Source organism: Psammomys obesus, unplaced genomic scaffold (genome assembly GCF_907164565.1).
Source record: "Psammomys obesus unplaced genomic scaffold, mPsaObe1.curated_primary_1811, whole genome shotgun sequence".
Classification (NCBI taxonomy): Eukaryota; Metazoa; Chordata; class Mammalia; order Rodentia; family Muridae; genus Psammomys; species Psammomys obesus.
Genome location: NW_026596430.1, coordinates 5,559,896 through 5,580,578, shown reverse-complemented (window position 1 = coordinate 5,580,578; position 20,683 = coordinate 5,559,896). Strand labels below are relative to the sequence as shown.

The 20,683-nt window shown below is 44.5% G+C and overlaps 1 protein-coding gene across 1 annotated transcript; it reads right to left on the bottom strand.

The window, feature by feature from the left end:
• Nucleotides 1-324: 324 nt before the first annotated feature.
• On the bottom strand, nucleotides 325-19,788 carry Mat1a (methionine adenosyltransferase 1A). Its single transcript, XM_055597831.1, has 9 exons — nucleotides 19,146-19,788; nucleotides 14,655-14,732; nucleotides 13,227-13,349; nucleotides 10,521-10,633; nucleotides 10,001-10,144; nucleotides 4,718-4,936; nucleotides 3,487-3,669; nucleotides 3,044-3,177; nucleotides 325-2,491 (listed from the first exon to the last, which is right to left on the bottom strand). Exons 1-9 carry the CDS (start codon nucleotides 19,237-19,239, stop codon nucleotides 2,389-2,391), a joined length of 1,191 nt encoding a protein of 396 aa, XP_055453806.1. The 5' UTR covers nucleotides 19,240-19,788; the 3' UTR covers nucleotides 325-2,388.
• Nucleotides 19,789-20,683: the final 895 nt, after the last annotated feature.

The following is a 20,683-nucleotide window of genomic DNA, read 5'->3' as shown; positions in this document are numbered from 1 at the left end:
CAATAACTCATCCCAGGAAACTGCATAGGTCCCAGCTCTCCACTTGCTCCACATAATGCCAGGGTTTGATGGCTACAAGAGGAATTACTAAGAATATCTACCTCAGAGGGACATGGAGCAACTATAGTAACTCAACGACAGTACAGAAGCTGGTTGGTGAGAAAATACTAGTTCATAGGGTTTGGAGGAGGTCCCATACAGGTCAGAGTTGGGGTAATCCTGAAAAACGCACCCAGGTTTTTGGGGGGTAGGAGGATCAGAAGTGTTTCACAATGAAGCAGCTCAGGTTGTGCAGACAAAACAAAAACAAACAAAAACCAAGCATAGTGGGGCTGTAGAGATCATTTAATGAATAAGAGCACATGCTGTACAAGCATTACAACCTAGGTTCAAATCCTTAGCACGCATCTAAAAAGCTGTGTGTGTCTGTGTGCACACCTGAAACTCCAGCATAGTGGTGGTAAGGGATGAAGACAAGAGAATCACTAGGGCTTGCTGGCCGGCAGCCTAGCTCCAGGTTCAGTGAGAGATTCTGTCTCAAGGAAATAAGGCAGAATATGATGGTGTAGGATACCCAGTATCCCAGTGTCCTCCCTTTGACATGTGCACACAAACACACACCATAAACTCTAAGTACAGAGTCATTGCTCCTTAAGTTTTGTTCACCATACTATCAGGTAATATCAACAAAGAATGGCTTTGTTTTATATGAAATATTGAGGGGGGAAAAAGAGTCTCATTACTCTTACGGTTAGGAAAAGTATACAATTCTGAATTTTTACTTATATATAGTTTAAGTGACAGGAACTCAGCCATCTGTGCACCCTCCTTCCCTGTGCTGTGAGGAACCTGGCTCCCATGTAGCTGGAGCCCTATGGAGAGACCCAAGCTTCTATCTCACACACAGCTCCAGGATTTGTTGGTCATTAGGACTTTGCCATCTGCTATTTTTCTCACCCTGGTGGAAAAGAAAAATCTGGGGTCTTTGTGGTCCAGTCAAGACACAGATGCAAGGTGTCTACACCTTGACGGTGCTGCCCAGCCCTTCTCCTAGCCAGAGCCATGGCTATAAGCCACATATCTTCCTGAACCAGTATCCTTGGAAGCTGGGAAGACAGTATAATGTGAGGAGGCCCCAACTAGGGACAGGTTGGGTAGGTGGTGCCAATCATGATGGGAAATCATGGAAACATGGGGTTCTCAGGACCCTGGTGGAAAGATTGCTCTGCAAACAGGTAAAAGCCAGTTCTTGTGAGGTCTTGGGCAACTTTTCCATTTCTGGGAGGCTGGCTCTGCACCTAGATCAGCAGCATTAAGACTGCATAACTATGAGGGTCCAGGGAAGGAGAAAGCTTTTCAGGGTGCAGGGTCCCCATTCAGAGGCTGGTTGTCTGTGCTGGAACAAGCCTCTCCTGTAAGGAAGATATACATGGGGCTGTCTATGATTAGACCCCATGACTATAGGACTCACACATCTGCCTTTGAGTTATGGATGCTAGGACTCGGAAGTCTCTTGGTTCTAGACTCCAACCCAGCTTGATAGGCCAAGATATCCCACTTGCCTTGAAACACCTTCTAGAACAAATGAGACACTTTTGTTTCCATCCTGACGTTGTAGAGCATTGTCCAGGGCTCGCCAAGAGCCACTAGGTCCATGTCCTAATTCCCAGGAAGCCCAGGCCTTAAATAAGAGGCCACAGCCTTGAATCAATCCACTTGGTCACCACACTGGTCAACATCTTGTTTGGGATACAGATGTGAGGGTTATAGAGTCAAAACTCCTAGATTCATTTCTTGGCTCTGATACATGAGGCTATGGAAACCTATGAGAGCTTTATAGACTCTCTCTCTGTGCCTCAGTTTCCACACCTGTTAATGTGGATAATAAAGATGCCACCTTATTGTATTGTGATGAAAAACACACAGCTCAGTCTCTCACACAGTGCAAATGCTCAGAGGATATTGACCATATTATATGGGGTAGATGCCAAGTTTCAGAGGATCCTTGAGATCCCTGTCTTGGGATCTCTGGCTACAAGTATGAAGGGGAAGCTAGAGGTTTGTGGATGGAGGAAGAGACGGCCTACTCATGTTCAGACTATGGGAAGAGGTAAGGGAGAGACTTTATGCTTGACACGGATGACTTTTTCACAAAATCAGCAATGCTAAAATCTGAGGTACAGGTAGGGAACACTGACTATCATTGCAAGGAAAGCAGATAACCTGGATCATTCATAAGATGTTTGCAGATTGCTGGATAGGGGAAAATTAGAAGCTGGCTTTACCAAGAATAGGAGCAGGGAGGCCACTCTGGGAGAGGATAGGAGACCACAGAGTTAAGATCCTGAAGGAAAGGTGAGTGGGACAAAAACAAACCCCCCACCAGCTCTAAAACACAAGCTTCTTGGGGACCTCCCAGGGAAACTCGTTTCTCCCAAAATGGCCGTAGCATGCAGTCTTCTGGTAAATGGGCTTTTTCAGGTCCAAGTCCCTGCACAGTTGGGGGAAGCAAAGATCATTTTTAAATGGAAGGTATAAAAGTCTTTGGGGGTAGTCTTAGGAGGGGCTTTTCCTCCCACACCTGCATCCTATCTATAGCACAGCCCTATTCTATTTAGGTTAAAAAGTGGAGGCTCCAAGGTCAGAGACAGCTGAACACTAACATACCAGGACCAGGATGTGAACTCTACTTGAGGTTCTCTGTTCTACTCCACTGGTTTTGCCAAGGCCAATATTCTCACAACCAAGATCCAGAGAATAGGCATGCCATAGAGTATGTAGGAATGGATTTGCGTACTGGATTTCTAGTCATTTGGCTCGAGATGCTCCAGCTGCTCAAACATGGACTCACCAGTGCTACTCTTTGCTGGGTCTCATTCTGCTGAAAACCGGGCACCCTAAGTTGGGGCCATGTACTGTTCTATAAAGCCAGGCACTGTGCTAAGGGGCCAGGCACTTGAGATCCTCCTGTTTTAAGTAGCTGAAAAGCCCTTTCTGCTCAGGTATCTACCTGAGTATAGGAGGAGCACAATGGCACTTTTACCTGACAATAACACCTGGCCGGAGGTCAAAGTTCCTGTTCACCACCTCTAGCAGCTCCCGCTCCGACTTCTTGGAGGTCCCATAGGTGAAGATGGAAATGGACAGTGGTTCTGCCACACCAATGGCATAGGACACCTTTGAGAAAGATTTGGCTCAGGGACCGAGGCTTCACAAAGACTTTACAGAGCAGAGGAAGCAAGGATCACACTTCTGCCAACAGGACCCCTATATCTACTGCCTAGCAGCCCTTCTGTCTTCAGGTGTGCTCTCTCCTTCCCTAGTTTGCAGGGCTCTAGCCACACTAGCCAATGCAATATATGCAGAGTTACAGCCAATGTCAAAAAGAGGGCTTTCCCACTGGACCAGTATCTCCTTACTCCAAGCTGGGCTGGAGCCTTTGGCAAGGACAGGAAGGAAGGCTCAGAGCAGGTGAGAGCAACATACCTGAACAAGTACTCGCCGGCAGAGCCCAGCCTTTACCAGGGATTTGGCCACCCAGCGGGCAGCATAAGCTGCTGAGCGGTCCACCTTGGTGTAGTCCTTTCCAGAGAAGGCACCACCACCATGAGCACCCCATCCCCCATATGTGTCCACAATAATCTTGCGGCCTGTGACACCTGCATCCCCCTGCAGAAGGAGACAAACAGAAAAGAGATGAGAACCAGTGATGCCAAATGCTGCCTTATGGGCAGAAGCTCTCAGAGTCATTCTGTGGCCATTCTCAAAGGCCCTTTTTAATCAGGCAGAAACCACAAGTTCCCTCGTCCTGGTCCTGGCATTGCCTAGCTATAAACATCAAGCAACCTGTCAAAGCCTCAATGGGAAGTTCAGCAGGCAGGCCAGAGGTTATCTGGGGTCATGGCTTTGCTTTTGAGTCCATCATAAGAAGCTGTGCACCTGTGGCAGGAATCGTACAGCAATAAGTACAATCCCAGGCTGTGGTCCTAGCCAGTGTAGCCATGTTGCTCCCTTTGTAAGTATGCTATATGCAACAGCAGTTCAGAAAACACCTCACAAAGGAGATAAATTTAACAATTTTGGGAGAATCCAGTATTTCTAATTCTATTTAGAGATCCACACTTCATACTTACTTATGCAGACTTTGAGACATCCTTCAAGAAAACAAGGACTTTAACCTCCTTTCTTCCTGAAATCAACACTATTTGATCACAAAACCTTTTACTGGTGACAAATCCCTCAGATCTGCTGATCCCTGTCTCCCCTGTCCTGTGTGCCTACAGAAGACAGGGGAAACAGCTGCATCTGCTTTTATAAAACTCCAGCTCTGAGGTCCTACCAATAATAGGGAGAGACCTCCATAGCAAATATCTAGCAAGTATTGCCTGGGAAAGTCGGTCATGAGCAGACACTACAGAGATGACAGAGTGCCAACCAAGTAAGGCTGTGGGCAGACATTATGGCATTTGGAATAGCTGGGTGGAAGGATGTGATAGCACTAAATGGGAGACACCTGTGGACATAGCCACCTTTGTACATATTGCCAGGCATACTGAGTGTCTTCAGTGCAAGCCAGAGTTCACTGAGCACATTTAATTCATGGGAAGACACTGTTGAGCTGCTCAGAACTACATCTTGTCATCTGTGTACTCTGAGACACAAGCAGTCTTATCAACAAGACCCAACAACAAACTCTTATCCAGAGACAAATGCGCACCTGGGGACCTCCGATGACAAACCGCCCACTTGGCTGCAGGTGGTAGATGGTATCTTCATCCAGGTACTTGGCAGGAACGACCGCTTTGATCACCTGCTCCTTCAGAGCCTCTCGCATGGCCTCCAGTGTTATGTCTTCATTGTGTTGCACAGAGATGACGATGGTGTGGATGCGCACAGGGATGACAGCACCGTTATCCTGCACATACTGAACTGTTACCTGTCCATCAGGAAAGAGATTTTGAGGCCCAGGCCTGAGTTGAGGGCACATGATTGTCACACCCAGATCCCCAGGAGGCAGGCTGAGCTCCTGAGGGACCAAGAGTGTCCCTTTGTCCTTCAAGGCTCTCTGGGGAGTTAATATAACACATTCTTACATTTGTTAATTTGTTCAATACTATGGATGGCAGCATAAGGCACACATATGTGGCACTGTCTTTCATTTTTTATGACCAGGATCCTCTCTTTTTATCCCAGAGACTTCTGGTACCAATGACCCTCTCTGGCCAAAACCTTCTTGGCACTTCCAATGGAATTCCCCTACTTCTATTAGGGAATGCAGGAATTCACAAGCCACCCATCACTGGCAGAGACAAGGGTACTGTGGTCCTAGATGTGAAAGACCAAGAAGGATTTTTAGCCAAGGCTATATTTGTTGGTATACAGAGCCTCTGAGAGAGAAAGAAGAGGCCCTCCATCCGCAGTGAATCACCTTGGAAGTGCATTGGGACCAGTAGATTTTGCCAGCCATAGGGATAAGATGAAAGAGACTCTAGTCAGGACAGTTAAGCTAGAAGGACAGAAAGCTCTGAATCCCCATTGTCTTGGTGCTTTGCCAAAAGAGGATAAACTGTTGTACACTTGGGTTAAGGTCAGGATCCTGCTTACAAAGTCCTGGCAGGGGAAGCCATGGAGACACCTCAAACATTCACCTTCACCATGTCCAGTTCTGTTCCCATCCTGTACATTACCAGTTAAAATCTAAGATATCACAGTGAGAGCGGTATTCTGACCTCCACTTTACAAACGACACAAGCTGAGAGATCAGAACTTGCCTGGCATCACAAGAGCCTAGGCTAAACTAAACCTTGTTACTTTCACTGTAGCACAGAAAAAATGCTCTCTCTAGAGACTCAGTCCTCCAACGACATGTCACTAGTCAGACACATGTATCTCACCTGGCAAGAAAAAGCAGATAGGTCCCCATGGGTTTGCAGAGTAGAAAGATGGGGAGGGTGCCAGCAGATGAGGATGGTCAAGAAAACACCCATCAGTGAACAAGCTTTCCATGTTGGAAGCTGTGCCAAAGACTGGTAGCCGTTGATGCCCATTCTATAAACAATAAAGCTTAGGTTCCAGAATGCAAAGGCCTTGGGAATAATCACATACAAGAGCTGAGGTCTGACCTAGAGATTTATAGCCAAGGCTCTGTCTAGCAGAAAGTTGTTCCTTAAGACCATAAACTATATGCTGGGTCCATGCTGCCTGAAACAATATATACATATTAGAGCAGTATCTGCAGAGCTTAGGGGTATGACATGCTTTTAGCAGTGTGCCTCTGACCAACACCTATGTAGAGGTCTGGCTGACTGATAAGGTAGCATAGAATAGTTTCCTATCCTAGGACCCAATTAGGACCCTGCAGCAAGCAGTTCCTTGCTAAGGCTGTGCTGAAATAAGGTCTCTGCCTGCCCTAGGCATCTTAGACAGCCATCCAAAACCATCTATCACTTTTCAGTCTTTCAACTAAGATCAAGTATAGCCAATGGGGTACATATCAATATTCTGCCCTGAGTCCTGATGACTAAAAAAGCAACAGAGAGACATACAGAGAAAGAGAAGGGAAGTGCCATGGCTGCTACCGTCTGATCTAAGTGAGATAAGCGGGTGAACAATCATTGAAGACTAACCTTTAAATCCTGTACTATCCACACATGGGAATTATTCACACATACTACTCCACAAGGGGGGGCTAGAGTGGGATATGGGACTCCCAAAGGGAGACCCTTGGTAGGTTCTAGGATCAGAGTTATCTCAAGTAGCCTTGGGAGGAGGATCAGTTTACAGGCAATGCCTCAACTTGGATGTTTTCTACTGAGCCCTGATGTCTGTCTCTACTGGGAAAATACCATGCTGCATCTTTGTAGAACTCCTGGAACTGGGTGGTAGAGCAAAGGGTCTGAGCTCTGCTCTTATCTCCTCATGTCAGCAGATCTGGGGAAAAATACACTATGCATAACAGAGCTCTGACCTGGTACAAAAATAGCCACTGGGTTGCCAGCCCTGATTCTCAATATCAGCAGCAGCAATTTGTTCAGGTGGAAAGACTCATCTGGTCACAGTCAACACAGGCGACAATGGAAGTCCTTCACAAAGAGGCTACAAAGAAGGAGGCCATGTACTCTCCTGGCACAGCACTCCCTACATGGAGGCAGACCAAGGAGACAGCTGGGTACTGGCTCATGGCACCTGTGACAGGCATATATATTGGCAGCTTTTGGGAACTCAGTGCATCCTATCGAAAAGGGTAGTCCTATTAGAGTTCATTCCCTTTTCCTTCTGTGTTCCTGAGACTTGGAAACCTTTTTTTATGCAGGGTATATGAACAAGGCCTTTCCTATTGCAGCTACAGTAGCTCAAAGCATTCCCTCTGTTCTTCTCTTTCGAGGGAGAAAGGATAGTTCAGGGGGCCTGTTGCCTTCTTCCTACCTCTGTTCTGGGCTTTTCTGCAGAACTCCACAGTTCTCAGTCCTTTCTTTTGGTACCACCACAGTCATGTCAGCAATCCTTTTTCATAACCTCTACCAATACCTGAAAGATGCTGGTGGCCCCATCTCCACCCTGAAAGTTATATGAATAGCCCAGAAATCCCCAAGAAAACATTCTACTGGGGCCATAAGTACACTCACTTGCCTCAGGTGGATCCAGTGTGAGAGCTCCGCCCAGAGGGGAATATATCTGGGTGGCTGGAATAACTGAACACAGCTACATGTACCACAGTGGGCCACAAAAGCATGTATACCAATTTCAAGTGTAGGAGAGACAGAAGACCAGTCTGGTGGGGGCCACAAGTGGCATTCACAGGGAAACAGGCTTTGCTGTCCCCAGAGAAGAGGCCCAAATAAAGCATGGGTGCAAATGGAATGATGCCAGTGAACTGAAGATGGCAAGAAGAGGGCAGGCAGAGGAAAGTTATGGAGGAATACCATAAAAGTCTAAATGCTGGAATGACAAGTAGATTCTGTTCTTCTCTCTCAGGAAATAGTAACTTACAGAGAATTCTGGAAAGATGACAAAGAAAAAAAATAACTGCAAGAGGAACACTTGGGGAGCACAGATTACTGTTGCTGGCTTGGATGAAATAGGAACCAGTCCATGAAAGGCTGGGCCATGAGAGGGATGCTCATCTAGGGAAACATGGGACACCCAGTACAATGGACACAGATGGCACCAAGCAGGACTGTGTTCCACCCAGTCCCTCAGCTGAGTAAAAGGTGACAGTGAGCAGCATGTCCTGGGCTCTCAGCACATGAGCTTGCAATGTAAGAAATGTGGCTGCTGATCTGGATGGACCCAGGGTTGGAGCCAGATTTAGGAGCCAAATGTGTGAAGAGATAGAAAGAGCATGTTGGGAAAGATGGATCAAGACCTTGGGGCATCACACTTTGGAACATGGGAGAGGAGCCAGGGCAGGCAGCCTTTGGCCAAAGGCAATCAGGAGACTGAAGAGTGATAGGAGGCTTCCATGTGTGGTAATGTTTGCATCACCACTGTCCTTCAGAGAGAAATAGATTTCAATATGATGTGGAGGAGGGAGGTCAAGGCCCACAGGGCTGGAACTGGACATGTCAAAGGTAAAACCTTTTATAAGAAATAAAAAAAGGAAATGGGCCCCAGATAGATAGCCTGCTCATGGTGGAAGACCTGTGAGCACAGAAAGGCAGGGGCCACCACATCTGAAAGTAGTAAAGAAGCAAGTCTGTGGCAGGAATTGAAGAACCATCAGAGTCTACATATGCTAACAAAACAAAAAACAAGAATTATTTTTAAACCTGTCTGTTTTTTTGCATATTTCATAATAAATTTAATGAGGGTAAGGATGGGAAAGAGTTTTCAAATAAGTGACTCTTTTGAACATGAATAATGCCTTGAGTACCTAAATCAAATATTTTCATCTTAAAAATAGCATGGCTAGGGTGTAATCAACTACACTCTAATTAGAGTTGAGGCCCCCTCCGCAGGAAGAAGCTCATGCCTGGTACTGTAAACCTGGACAAAGTCCATGGCTGGGAAGAGCATAGGCCCTCGTGAGCAGCTACCTACTTTTGTTTTACTAAATAGACATGGTGTCAAACTGCCTTTCAAGTATTTGGACTTATATTCTCACATCGCTGATTGTTAACCTTGGTTGGAGAAGTTCCTGTCTACAGTAGGTGGTGGCATTGCAGACTCATGGCTGAGAATCAGTGATTATTGTGTGCCTGTCCCTAAATGGAATGTCTCTCTCACCCCCTTGAAAGTTCAGGGAACAAGGTGGAGGAGAGAGTGGAAAGAATGCAAGAAAAGCCAGAAGATGGGAAAGAGTGTTGTGAAATGCTGTTTTCTGGATATTACATGGCTTTGCACCCATAAATCCACAAGAACTTTGTCTATCTGCATGATATATACACAAGGCTGGGCCCATCAACCTTTCATTATGCGTACAAGGCAGGCTCATAACATCCCACTATCCCTGAGGAGCTATAGGCAATAAATAGTAAGTTACCTTCAATCAAGTAAGTTACCCCCTGCCCATGTTCATGAAAGCAACTGTAATTAAATGCAGTGGGTTACACACACAAATAAAGACATATAAGTGGGAGGGAGAGCTTGTTAGAAAAAAAAGAAGTGCTTGATGGAAATGGGAGGAAGACAAGGGAAGATATAATCAAATATATAGTGAGAGTGTGTGTGTTGTGAAGTCATCAGAGAAAGAACTAAAACTAAATTAAGATATTTTAAAAGCATTATGGCACTGGGCAGCGGTGGCACGCGCCTTTAATCCCAGCTCTTGGGAGGCAGAGGAAGGCTAGCCTCTGAGGTTGAGGCCAGCCTTGTCTACAGAGTGAGTCCCAGGGCTACACAGAGAACAGAGAAACTCTGTCTCAAAGAACAGCAACAAAAGGATTACTACAAATGACAATAAATATGTATTAAGTGGGGAAAAGGTGTCCAGAACCAAAATGATTTGGCATACTTGAAGTGTCTGTAAGAAGGTCTGCAGGAAGGGATGGATGCAGCTCACCTGAGTTTTAGAATCAGGTCTCAGCCAGGGAAGGACATTAGAGCGCCTCAGTTCTGCCATCCGGGTGTTGAGTTTGTGAGCGAGAATAATGGTAAGGGGCATGCATTCTTCTGTCTCATCAGTGGCATAGCCGAACATCAGGCCCTAGAATAGGACACTTGCCTTAAAGTTCAGGGCAGCAACACTCTCCAAATCTCGTAGTTTGGTGCTTCAATAGTTATGGTGTACCCCCCACCGAACACTTTGCCCTGGGCATTTTAGAAGTGGAAGACATTGAGACATTGCCTCTGACCCCCGATACTCTGGGAGGAGGAGACAAGCCTACATCCTGTCACCAGCAAGGACGATTTTCTACCACACAGCCTGACACAGTGCTCAACTGACTGCAGAGGTGATTCTCCCCAGTTCTCTAGAATGATGAAACCACCTAATGATGTAATTAACCCAGATGGCTTCTCTTCACAGATCATAGCTCAATCCAAACAGACTACTCTGTCCACCCCTCACACAGTTGACATACCTGATCTCCTGCGCCAACATCCTCCTCATTTCTGTCTAGATGGACACATTGGGCAATATCTGGGGACTGCTGCTCCAGAGCCACTAGCACATTGCAGGTCTTGAAGTCGAAGCCTGGGCAGAAGCAAGCCGAGTGAAGACATGTGTCAAGACAGGACTATAAGTCTCTTGGTGGACTTCTCAGTCACTGATATGATGTTCAGTGTTAGGGGAGGGAGACTCTGGTTCCCAGCTGAGGCTCTGGATGTTGAAAGACCTCATATTTGCCTCCATGCTCATGTAGAACTCTTTTAAAACAGAAGATTCTCCATGATATATTTTACTGTAGTCAATTATACCTTGGTTTAAAAAGTATATCCTACACAGAAATGTGACAACCCACAACAACCACACAAATTAGACAGCACCAAGAACTCTCTGACCAATGAATAGGTGGACAACATATGGCCTGTTCCCTTGGGTATCCCAGAGGAACCCTCCAGAACCACATTTGAAAATCAAAGCACTACCAGGGCATGGTGGTGTCTGCTTGTAATCCCAGAACTTTTGAAGTGAAAGCAGGAGGCAAATCTTGGATGCCTAGGGAGTTTTAGGCCAGTCTGGGCTATATTAAACCTCCTCTGAGAGAGAGCAAAGGAGAGAGAAAAAGAAATGAAGGGACAGAAGAAAGGAGGGATGGGGGAAGAAGAGAGAGAATATCACTATAGTGGTTGAAAATCAAGGGTCTTTCCAATGTTGTAATTTAGAAGCCCAAATATATGACTCACTCAGATGTGGGTGTTTATTTTATACACACATCCTGAGTAAGAAGCACCATGTATGTGAACCATCTACAGTGATTCCTAGAGCTGTGGTCCTATGACTAAGCTACACCTCTGGGCCAAGGCCTGCTCTTCAAAGCTTCAGTACAGAGTTGAGGGCCCACCTCTGACATGCTCAAGGAAGCCACACTAACAGCAACCCCTATCAGGGAGCTAGAACTCCTTTAGGCAGCAAACTTAGGTCTAACCTAAAGCACTATGTATTTTTCCACCTCCCCTAGGTATCTCTGGATGGAATTTTTTTCCTCTGGCTCCTCCCAAACACCCAAACTTGATCAGATCCCAGTTAGTGTCCTTGGACTTTTACCCATGCAATTCTACTCCCTATTGCATAAGATGAAAACAGATTCACACAGAACACCTCACAGTGCGTCATTTGAGGTCAAGTAGTTCCTCTACCCCAAGCAATGGTTATCTTTGTTCTTTGCCTCATCCTCACCCCCACCATTCCCCAGAGAATGCTTTTTGGTATAGACATGAATGATTAATTTTTAGAGGGATGGCAAAGGGCTCTTCTATGTGTATTAAGGATTTTCCATTTTGCCCAAATACTGAGTCTAAATAATACATCTTTCCAGTGCAAACCAAGTTCAATTTAGCCAGAGCAGGGCTCTTTCACTAAGCCCTTTCTAAAAATCATTGCCTCGTGGGAAGTTTCTTTGCTAGCTAATCCAAGGTGTAGTTCTGAATAAGGTCTAGATGTGTATAAGTAAACTGGCTTCTTGGAGTATAATGGGCAAAGGCCATACATGGTAAAATCTCAAAATTTTGTTCCCAGGAATGACAAGTTTCTTCCACGAAGCCTGCACATCTGAAGTGAGAAAATTAACTTGCATGTATTGTTTCTCAGTGACCTCTGGAAATTGAAAGAAGGCCAACAGAGACTCAAAGGGATTTTTTTTTTTTTTTTTGGCTTTTCGAGACAGGGTTTCTCTATGTAGCTTTGGCTGTCCTTTGTAGACCATTCTGGCCTTGAACTCACAGAGATCTGCATTCGCATGCCTCTGCCTCCCAAAGTGCTGGGATCACTTGAAGCCACCGTGCCTGGCTTCAAAGGGATATTTTTTTAAAATAAATAAATCTGAAAAAAAAATAAAATGGAATTACATGAATATCTAATGCTGGAGGCTATAGTAGAACCTTGAAGAAGTTAGGTCCAACCCCTATCCAGGTGTGGATAAAGGGCATTGGAAGCTCCACCAAAATGTCTTTGCAAACAGGTGTCCATGCCCTGGGTCTTCTGATGCCTGACCCAGCAAAAGCAGTGAAATCTGCTGGGAAGCCCTTAGTTCTGCTTGTGTTACCTGGTGCTTTCTGGTTCCCTCACTTCCTTGCCTGGCCTGAACTCACTCTTCTCTGGGTCTCTGCTTCTGCACCACCTGGCATGAGTGCTAACCTGGACTTTCCTGACTCTTTCACCTGTGATTAGACCTAGATGCTTGAAAATGAAGCCTCATTCTCTGCAGCTACAGTTAAATGCAGTGTTGCTCAGTGGAAAGCACAGGAGCACTCTAAGCTAGGATATCCCGTTTGCATAAGAAACACACCACGGTTTCCAGATTCATGAAGTCAAATGACACTAGCTAGCACCAGTGCTTGGCACAGACAACATGCTTGTCACTAAAGGGCAGGCCCCTTTGTTAAGAGCTTAATTCAAAGCTCTGGCAGCACCTTAAAAGAGTCTTGTCAAGAGTGGATGTGGACATGGTGGCCACACCAGCTGCAGTCCTCCAAAGAAAATGGCCAGACCTTGGTCGGGGGCAGTGTTTCCTCCTGATAGGATTTGGATTTCTATGAGACTGAAGGATCAGATTTGACTCCACATGGGAGAAGAACACACTCAGTGGAGACCCAGATGCACACAGACCCAGCGAGCCCATCCTCACCCTTGGCAGAGTCGTCATAGCCGATGTGCTTGATGGTGTCTCTCACCACCCGCTGGTAGTCGACCATGGCCACAGAGGTGATTTCCCCACACAGCAGCACCATACCCGTCTTACACACTGTCTCTGTAAGGAAAGGGGGTTGGTGACAGTTATGGGCCAGCAGACCGGAGCTCAAGTGCCACCCTTTGTTCCAAAGCTATCAGGATGAGATCTACCCTCAGAGTAGCATTACAACCTGACATGTGACAAGAGCTGAGATGCCTATAGTGAAGGAAGGAAGATCTGTGCAGAGGACAGGACACAGCACAGGCACTGACAGTGGATACTGCTCTCCATACTGGGGTATCCTGTACCATGATATGGCAAAGGTCCTGGTTCAACCAGCACTGTATCCCCATTAGTAAGGTCAGAGGTTGGACCTGGATCTTCCAGGCTCTGGAGTCACTGGCTATGTTGTGTGCCAAGGCCTTCTCTCAGACAAAGATTTGATGCTGGAGAACTTATCCCACAAACAATAGTAACAGTATTTTGCCTACATGGACCCCCTAGGAAACATTAGAGGATATGGAGTATCCATGTGTGGACAAGGACTTCAGTGTTTTATTCAACACAGATGAAAAGCTGTTGCTTTGGTTATGGACAGTTAATGGAACTCTGTTCTTTGTTGCTGGTAAATGAGCTACATAAATTATTTTTAATTTAATTTTATTTTTATTAATTACAATTTATTCACTTTGTATCCCAGCTGTAGCCCCTTCCCCCAACCCTTCCCAATCCCACATTCCCTCCCTCTTCTTCTCCCATGCTCCTCCCCAGTCCAATGATAGAAGAGGTCCTCCTCCCCTTCCCTCTGACCCTAGTCTATCAGGTCTCATCAGGACTGGCTTCACTGTCTTCCTCTGTGGTGTGATAAGGCTGATCCCCCTTCAGATGGAGGTGATCTAAGAGTCAGCCACTGATTTCATGTCAGAGACAGTCCCTATGGTAAATTATTTTAACATCTGAGGAATACCACAAACTAGGAAAGAAAACTGGAAAAGCCAGACATGCATAGCCATCAAATGAGCTTCTATACAGACTCAGCAGTTCACATACTTCACTTCCTCTGAAGGATTCATCTAAGAACTTAGAAAGGCCCCCTCATTCCCAATGAAACCTATGCCAGGGAAGTCCATGTTCCCACCCAGCCCTCTGATAGTTATGGTGGTGAGGATGTCTCATGTCAAATTCTAGTTGAAGACTCTGTTTTGTGGGGTTAGAAATGTTTTTCCTCCCTGATAAAACATAGGAAAGTCACTTGAAGAAATATCCTGAAAATAAGAGGACACTGACTTTGGACTTGAGTATGACTCTACAATTATATCAATACCATTAACTTCTCTGTCCATCATACTCAGGTCTCCAGCAAAAAGAGAACTTGTCTCTTACCACAGGCCACCTTGGCATTTGGGTCTTGCTTGAGGTGGGCATCCAGCACTGCATCACTAATCTGGTCACAGATCTTATCTAAATAAGAACAAAAACCAAGTGTAAGAAGTTATATGATTGTTAAGCATGGCAAACTTAAGTGCTAAAATAATTAGACACCGTATCACTCAACCTGTCAAATCTACCTATCAAAGAGAAAAGGGATATTCTCTTCAATATTAGAAATGAGAAATATGTTGTCTAATGAATGCTTTTGTAGATTTTGAAATTTTAACTTAATCTTTAATAGTTTCATATATGTATATGATCTTTTTTATTATATTCAATCTCCTTTACCCTCTCTCATATCCCTCCATTCCCTTTGAACCTTTTCTTTAGGCATCCTCTGTACTTTGCTGTTTTGTTTTAGTGACCCACTGAGTTGAACTTCGGTGCTTAAATGAGTATGGTCATGGTAATCTTTACCAAAGCATGACAGACTTGCCAGTGGCTACACCACAGAAGAAAAATGACCTTCTCTCTCTTGGCAGTCATTAAGGGCCAATACAATAACTCCGTGGCTAGAAATGAGGCCTCATGAGCCCCTGGAAATAAAAAATATATTTTGAATTCTTAATTTTTCTAATACCTCATTTTGGATGACATGAATTACATAAAGCCGTAGAATTCTTTGAATATAATTCAAAGCCAGCTCTTCTAAGAGTCTAAGCAGTTCACATTATAATATAAAGTCTTTCATTCATTAAACCTATTCCTTAGTCCTACCACCTAGAAAAGTATGGATATAGTCTAAAATCCTTCATAACATCAACAAGATTAGGTAATAAGTGGTAAGAAGAGACAAATGCCTTATTGTAGGCTCCATAAATGCAATCTATCAGATGTAAAACAAACCCAGGTAGATAGCACATCCATGAGAACTCTACAAGGAAACCCAGAAGCACAACTGTTGTTTGTCAGAACATTACCAAAAGCAGCTTTCCCTCTGGTCACTCAGCCTCCTGCAAGTCCTGCAAGTCATGTGATCTAGGGTAAGATGGCACTGACAAAGATTCAGGAAGAGAGGGCTGGAGAGATGGCTCAGTGGTTAAGAGCACCAGCTGTTCTTCTGAGAGGATCCAGGTTCACTTCCTAGCATCCACATGGCAGCTCACAACTGTCTATAATTTTTTCCAGGGGAATCTGACACCCTCCTACGGACATTAATGCAGGCAAAACACTAATGTATATATTTTTAAAGCTGGAATATGCATTTAATTCCAGCATTTGGGAGGCAGAGGCAGGTAGATCTCTTGTGAGTTTGTGGCCAACCTGTTCTACAGAGTGAGTTCCAGGACAGCCAAAGCCAGAGAAACCCTGTGTCAAAACAAACGAAAAGAGTCAGCAAGAGCTGGGAGCTGACATTATTTTGCTGTTTTCCCTATAGGACTCATATGATCTAACATGTAGATCACCAAGTGACATTGCGCACAAATTCATTCCAGCCGTGCAGTTAACGTGTGTCTACTAGTAAATTGAGAGATAACAGAGACTCTATTTAACAAATATTGCTTCTTACTTAATGTTCAAAATGCCCAGAGAGTCCCTTTAATGGTGTTTTTAAGATTTATTTTTAATTTTGTACATGCATGTGTGTAATCTGTGTGGGAGAATGTACACACATGGACACAAATGTCCATAGAATCTAGAAGAGGATATTGGTCCTCTGAAACAGGAGTGGATGATGGGAACCAAACCCCAGTCTTTTGCAAAAGCAGTAAGTGCTCTTACCACTGACCTAATAGATTATTCTTGAGAATAATAGACTGAGTCAAAGAGTCTAGCACTCAAAAGTAGATACCGAGATATCAATTAGTTTTCTATTAAAGGTATACTTTCTAATTTGAAACACATAATGGAGTTTTTTATCATCCTCCTGTTGGTGGCAGATGCTGGTTTTAAGTCCAGGTAGATGTGAGTCCATAGCCTCTGTCACTCCTATCAGTAAAGGCCTCCTTTCATTCTAAAATAAATTATATGGTGGCCAGTGTTGACCTGTCAGAAAGCCTAGAAGCTATTCATAGGTTAACTGCAAACAGATATCCAGAAATCCCATCTATTTAAAGGGCCCAGCTCACACAGATTCCTCTATGTAGGGAAGTATAAGTACAGGGAAAAGTTTAAGTCCAGCAAGGTCATCAAGATAACTGCTTAATAATTCCTAAATCCCTGAGAGTCCTGACTCTCTCTCATCCCTCCCTCTCCCATCTGGGATTTTTGAGAGAGGCTGATACGATGAAGTTTGCCTTAAACTTGCTATACAGCCAAGGGTAATTTTGATCCTCCCTGTCTCCAGCTTTCAAGTATTGGGACTACAGTTCAAATCTTTTTTTTTTTTTTTTTTTTCTGGCTAGACATGGAGCCACTAAATCTAGGGCCTTGTACATGCAAGACAAGCTGATACCACTGAGCTACGTCCATCCATCCCTGGAAGGGATTCTTGGAGAAGTCTGCTCAGGCTTTCAAAGTTTCTGTCATTCAGTAGGCTTAAAATAGTAATCTTATCTTTCTAATCTGGGAGCATTCAGCCAAGGAATGGTAAATAGGTCACCAAGCCTTAGAGAAAACTAACTAACTTGGACACTTAATTTACAGTGGAAACTGAGTGGTGAATGAGACAAATTGACAAGCTACCATTAAGGAAGCAAAAACAGTCAATTGGCAAAAGTTTTCATGCTCTGTCCACTAAACACACTGCTGCTATGTACAACAGGCCACGCTTGAGACAAGTAGCCACCGGGAAGAACTCACTTGCTCTGGGCATAGCAAATTCTTCTAACATATGGAAATGACTTTTAGAAATTATAGAGCTGCCCAGTGTGTGTCAGGTGCCAGGGATGTGCCTAAGATTATAAATAGATCTGGAAGTTGATCTATAAATAAACATGATGAGAATGGCTATTTACATCAAATGAAGCCTCACACTAAATAATCTGACTCCAGGTTTCTCAACAGCTACACTATTGACATTTTGGGTCAAATAATTCTTGATTGAGGGGCTCTGTCATGTATTGTGGGATGTTTACCTGCATGACTGGTCTCTACCCAACAGACTCCAAGACCATCTTGCCTCTAAGTCCTAGGATGTAACAATCAAAAAATAGACATAACAAAATGCTCCAGAAAGGGGGCCATGGTTGCCTTCAGATTCGAACAATGGGATTAGGCACACAGGTGTAGTATATCAAAAGTCCAAAGCCAAGTTGCAAGGTATGAAAGTTAAATCTCTTGAAGAAAGAAGGAAGGTGGGAAAGACTTGAACACTCAAAATGAATATGAGTAAATCCTTAAGTCCTCAAATCAGTGTGCCTATGCCCAGAGTTCTCTGAGAACAGTGGTTCTCAATATGGTATTCCCATATCACAGAAGCAGCACCTTCTAAGAGCTGTTACACATTAGAATTCTTTTTTTTTCCCCAGACAGAATTCCTCTGTGTAGCCTTGGCTGTCCTGGACTCACTTTGTAGAGCAGACTGGCCCCAAAATCAAAGAGATCCACCTGCCTCTGCCTCCCTGAGTACTAGGATTACAGGCATGTACCACTGATCCTGGCCACATTAGAATTCTTTAGGGTCTACCAAATTGTACATTGTGGATTAAGTCCCAGCCTTTGGCTTCATCAGATCTTGTGGAGTAATTCTTCTGTACTCCAAAGCGTGACAACCTCTGTCGTACAGTCAGAAATGCTGTCTATCTATTCACGGTCCCGTACTAAGAAATGTCTCTACATCACAATCCATCCCCCTTTCAGGACCAAAACAATGCTTGAATGCTCCTCTATAGCAGTGGTCCTCAACCTTCCAATGCTGAGATCCTTTAATACAGACCCTCATGGTGACCCCCAATCATAAAATTATATCCATTACTACTTCATAACTCTAATTTGGCTATAGTTATGAATTGTAAATACCTGTGATTTCTAATGTTCTTATGTGACCATGAAAAAGGGTCATTTGGCAACCCCGCCCCCATGGCTCACAACCCATGGGTTGAGAAACATTGCTTTCTAGGTACTTTATACTTGTGTCAGAAAGTGTCCCTGAGATCCTTGCCATCTGGAGCTCTGTCTCAATACCCACTAGAATGCAGGGCTCTTCCTTCCTAATCTGTGTATGGTTTATGTGCAAAACTAGCTCCTGCTTGAGGACAATTCCCCCATTGACTTTAAAAGGCCACCGATAATAGATGAAAGCTCTACTCAAAATACCTGATTTAATTTAGTTCTGTTAAAAGACATAGTATACAACCAGCCCCTCGTTGTTGAGATGCTGAGAAAGCAGCATCATGGACCTAGGCTTCAAGATGGGTGGCAGCTTTACAACCAGCTCACACTCTGCAGAAAGTCTCTGCAACAACTGATGGACCTTGTTTTTAAGGTGTCTAGTAAAAGTGACGCTCTGGGCACAGGCTGGAGACAGCAGGCTTGCCTATGAGTTTAGGTCAATCTACTTACCTGGATGCCCCTCTCCAACAGATTCTGATGTGAACATGAAGGCTCCTTCTTCATTTAGAGAATGGTCGCACAAGCCATCCACAGGTCCATTCATTGTGGCACTTTTTCGACTTCTCTTCTCCAAGGCGACAACTTCAATGCTGAAACTTTGCCTCTCTCTCTCTCCCTCTCTCTTTTTCCTCTCCCTACAAACCCAACAGGCTGGTCTTTGGCAGACTCACAGGAATGACTTCTACCTAAGTGCCTATGAGCATGTAAGAACAGGGTAAAGATGGACAACGAGAGAGAGAGAGCAGATGGAATACAGATGTGTCACTCCCTTCGGCTGGTCACAGCTTGCTCCCAGGTGACTCCTATATATGGAAAAGTGAAAGTGCCTGAGGAGGAGGCACTTTCCTGGGATATTGGAGGAGTCCATTTCCTGGGAGGGGGGTCTTTTTACCTTGAGGAGTCTCAGCCTTCACCTCTAATGGCTCAAGTGGGAAGCCTGTGGTCCAAGAAAGGCAATAAAGTTGTACAGACTCTTGGACCGGAAGTGCCTCTCGGACTTCCTTCAGCTCCCTAGCTGATCTCTGAGTGGTTCCAGGGTCAGCATCCCACTCTGGAGAGTTGGGGGCCTTGGAATTACTTACAGAGGCACACAGGCAGCCAGAAACTCTCCCAGAGATTTGGTATGGGCTAAGCTTGCAACACCGTGCAGCTGTGCTGTGAGAGAGTATCTCCACCCCCATACCTGACCTGGATTGGGCTCACCCCCTCTGTCTCCTCAGGGCAGAACAGGAGCAAGAGCATGCACCTGTACTCTGAACCAGCTGTAATGTTACACAACAGATTCCTTTTAGTTAGAGGGAAAGCTTTAGTGCTGGCATTTTTCTGCCGAGAAATCACCTAAACAGTCAATATTTCTAAAAGACCTGCAAACAAATTAATAAGCAAGACATTTGGTGATGTTGCTGGAGGGTGATCCAGAAAACAAAAATGATTCATTTTTTTTTTTAATGAAATTTTGAGAAACATCCATTATGTGGAAATTAGTATTCAGGTTTAACACCAAATCAACATGGATAAACTTCAATGTATTCAGTTTTATTCTCTCAAAAATGCCCTGTTCCTATAGATTCCTTATTCTTTTTGCTTTTTCCAAGAAAATAAGTAAGCAGGATTGATGATATCCTTAGTTAGCTTATGTCATAAGTGGTAGCGTCTGTCGCCATCATTTTCTCCCACTCTCAGACCTACAGTCTTTGAAAACGGAGAGTTGAGATCACAGAGGATGAGAAACCAGTTCCTTCTACAGTGCAATAAAAAGTAACCAACCAAAACTGTGCATACAAGTTGGACTGTAGGAAGCTGGAGGCAGGAAGAGGTGATGGCCCGAAAAAATAATCTTAGTAACTAAAACTTCCTCTGCACTTATACAGACACTTAAAATATTTTTTTCTGGCACAAATTCCAAGTTACTTAGAATTTGTCTAGTTAGTGTAGTTCTGAGTTTAGTCAACACATTTACTCTGGGGAATTAAAACTATACTAAATCA

Bases quoted from the DNA above. Each gene is read 5' to 3' on its own strand.
- Mat1a (XM_055597831.1), bottom strand. From the start codon at position 19,239: ATGAATGGACCTGTGGATGGCTTGTGCGACCATTCTCTAAATGAAGAA. The intron at 14,733-19,145 runs GTAAGTAGATTG...GTTCTTATTTAG, and splicing joins TGTTGGAGAGGGGCATCCAG to ATAAGATCTGTGACCAGATT. The intron at 10,634-13,226 runs GTGAGGATGGGC...GCTTCTGCCCAG, and splicing joins CTATGACGACTCTGCCAAGG to GCTTCGACTTCAAGACCTGC.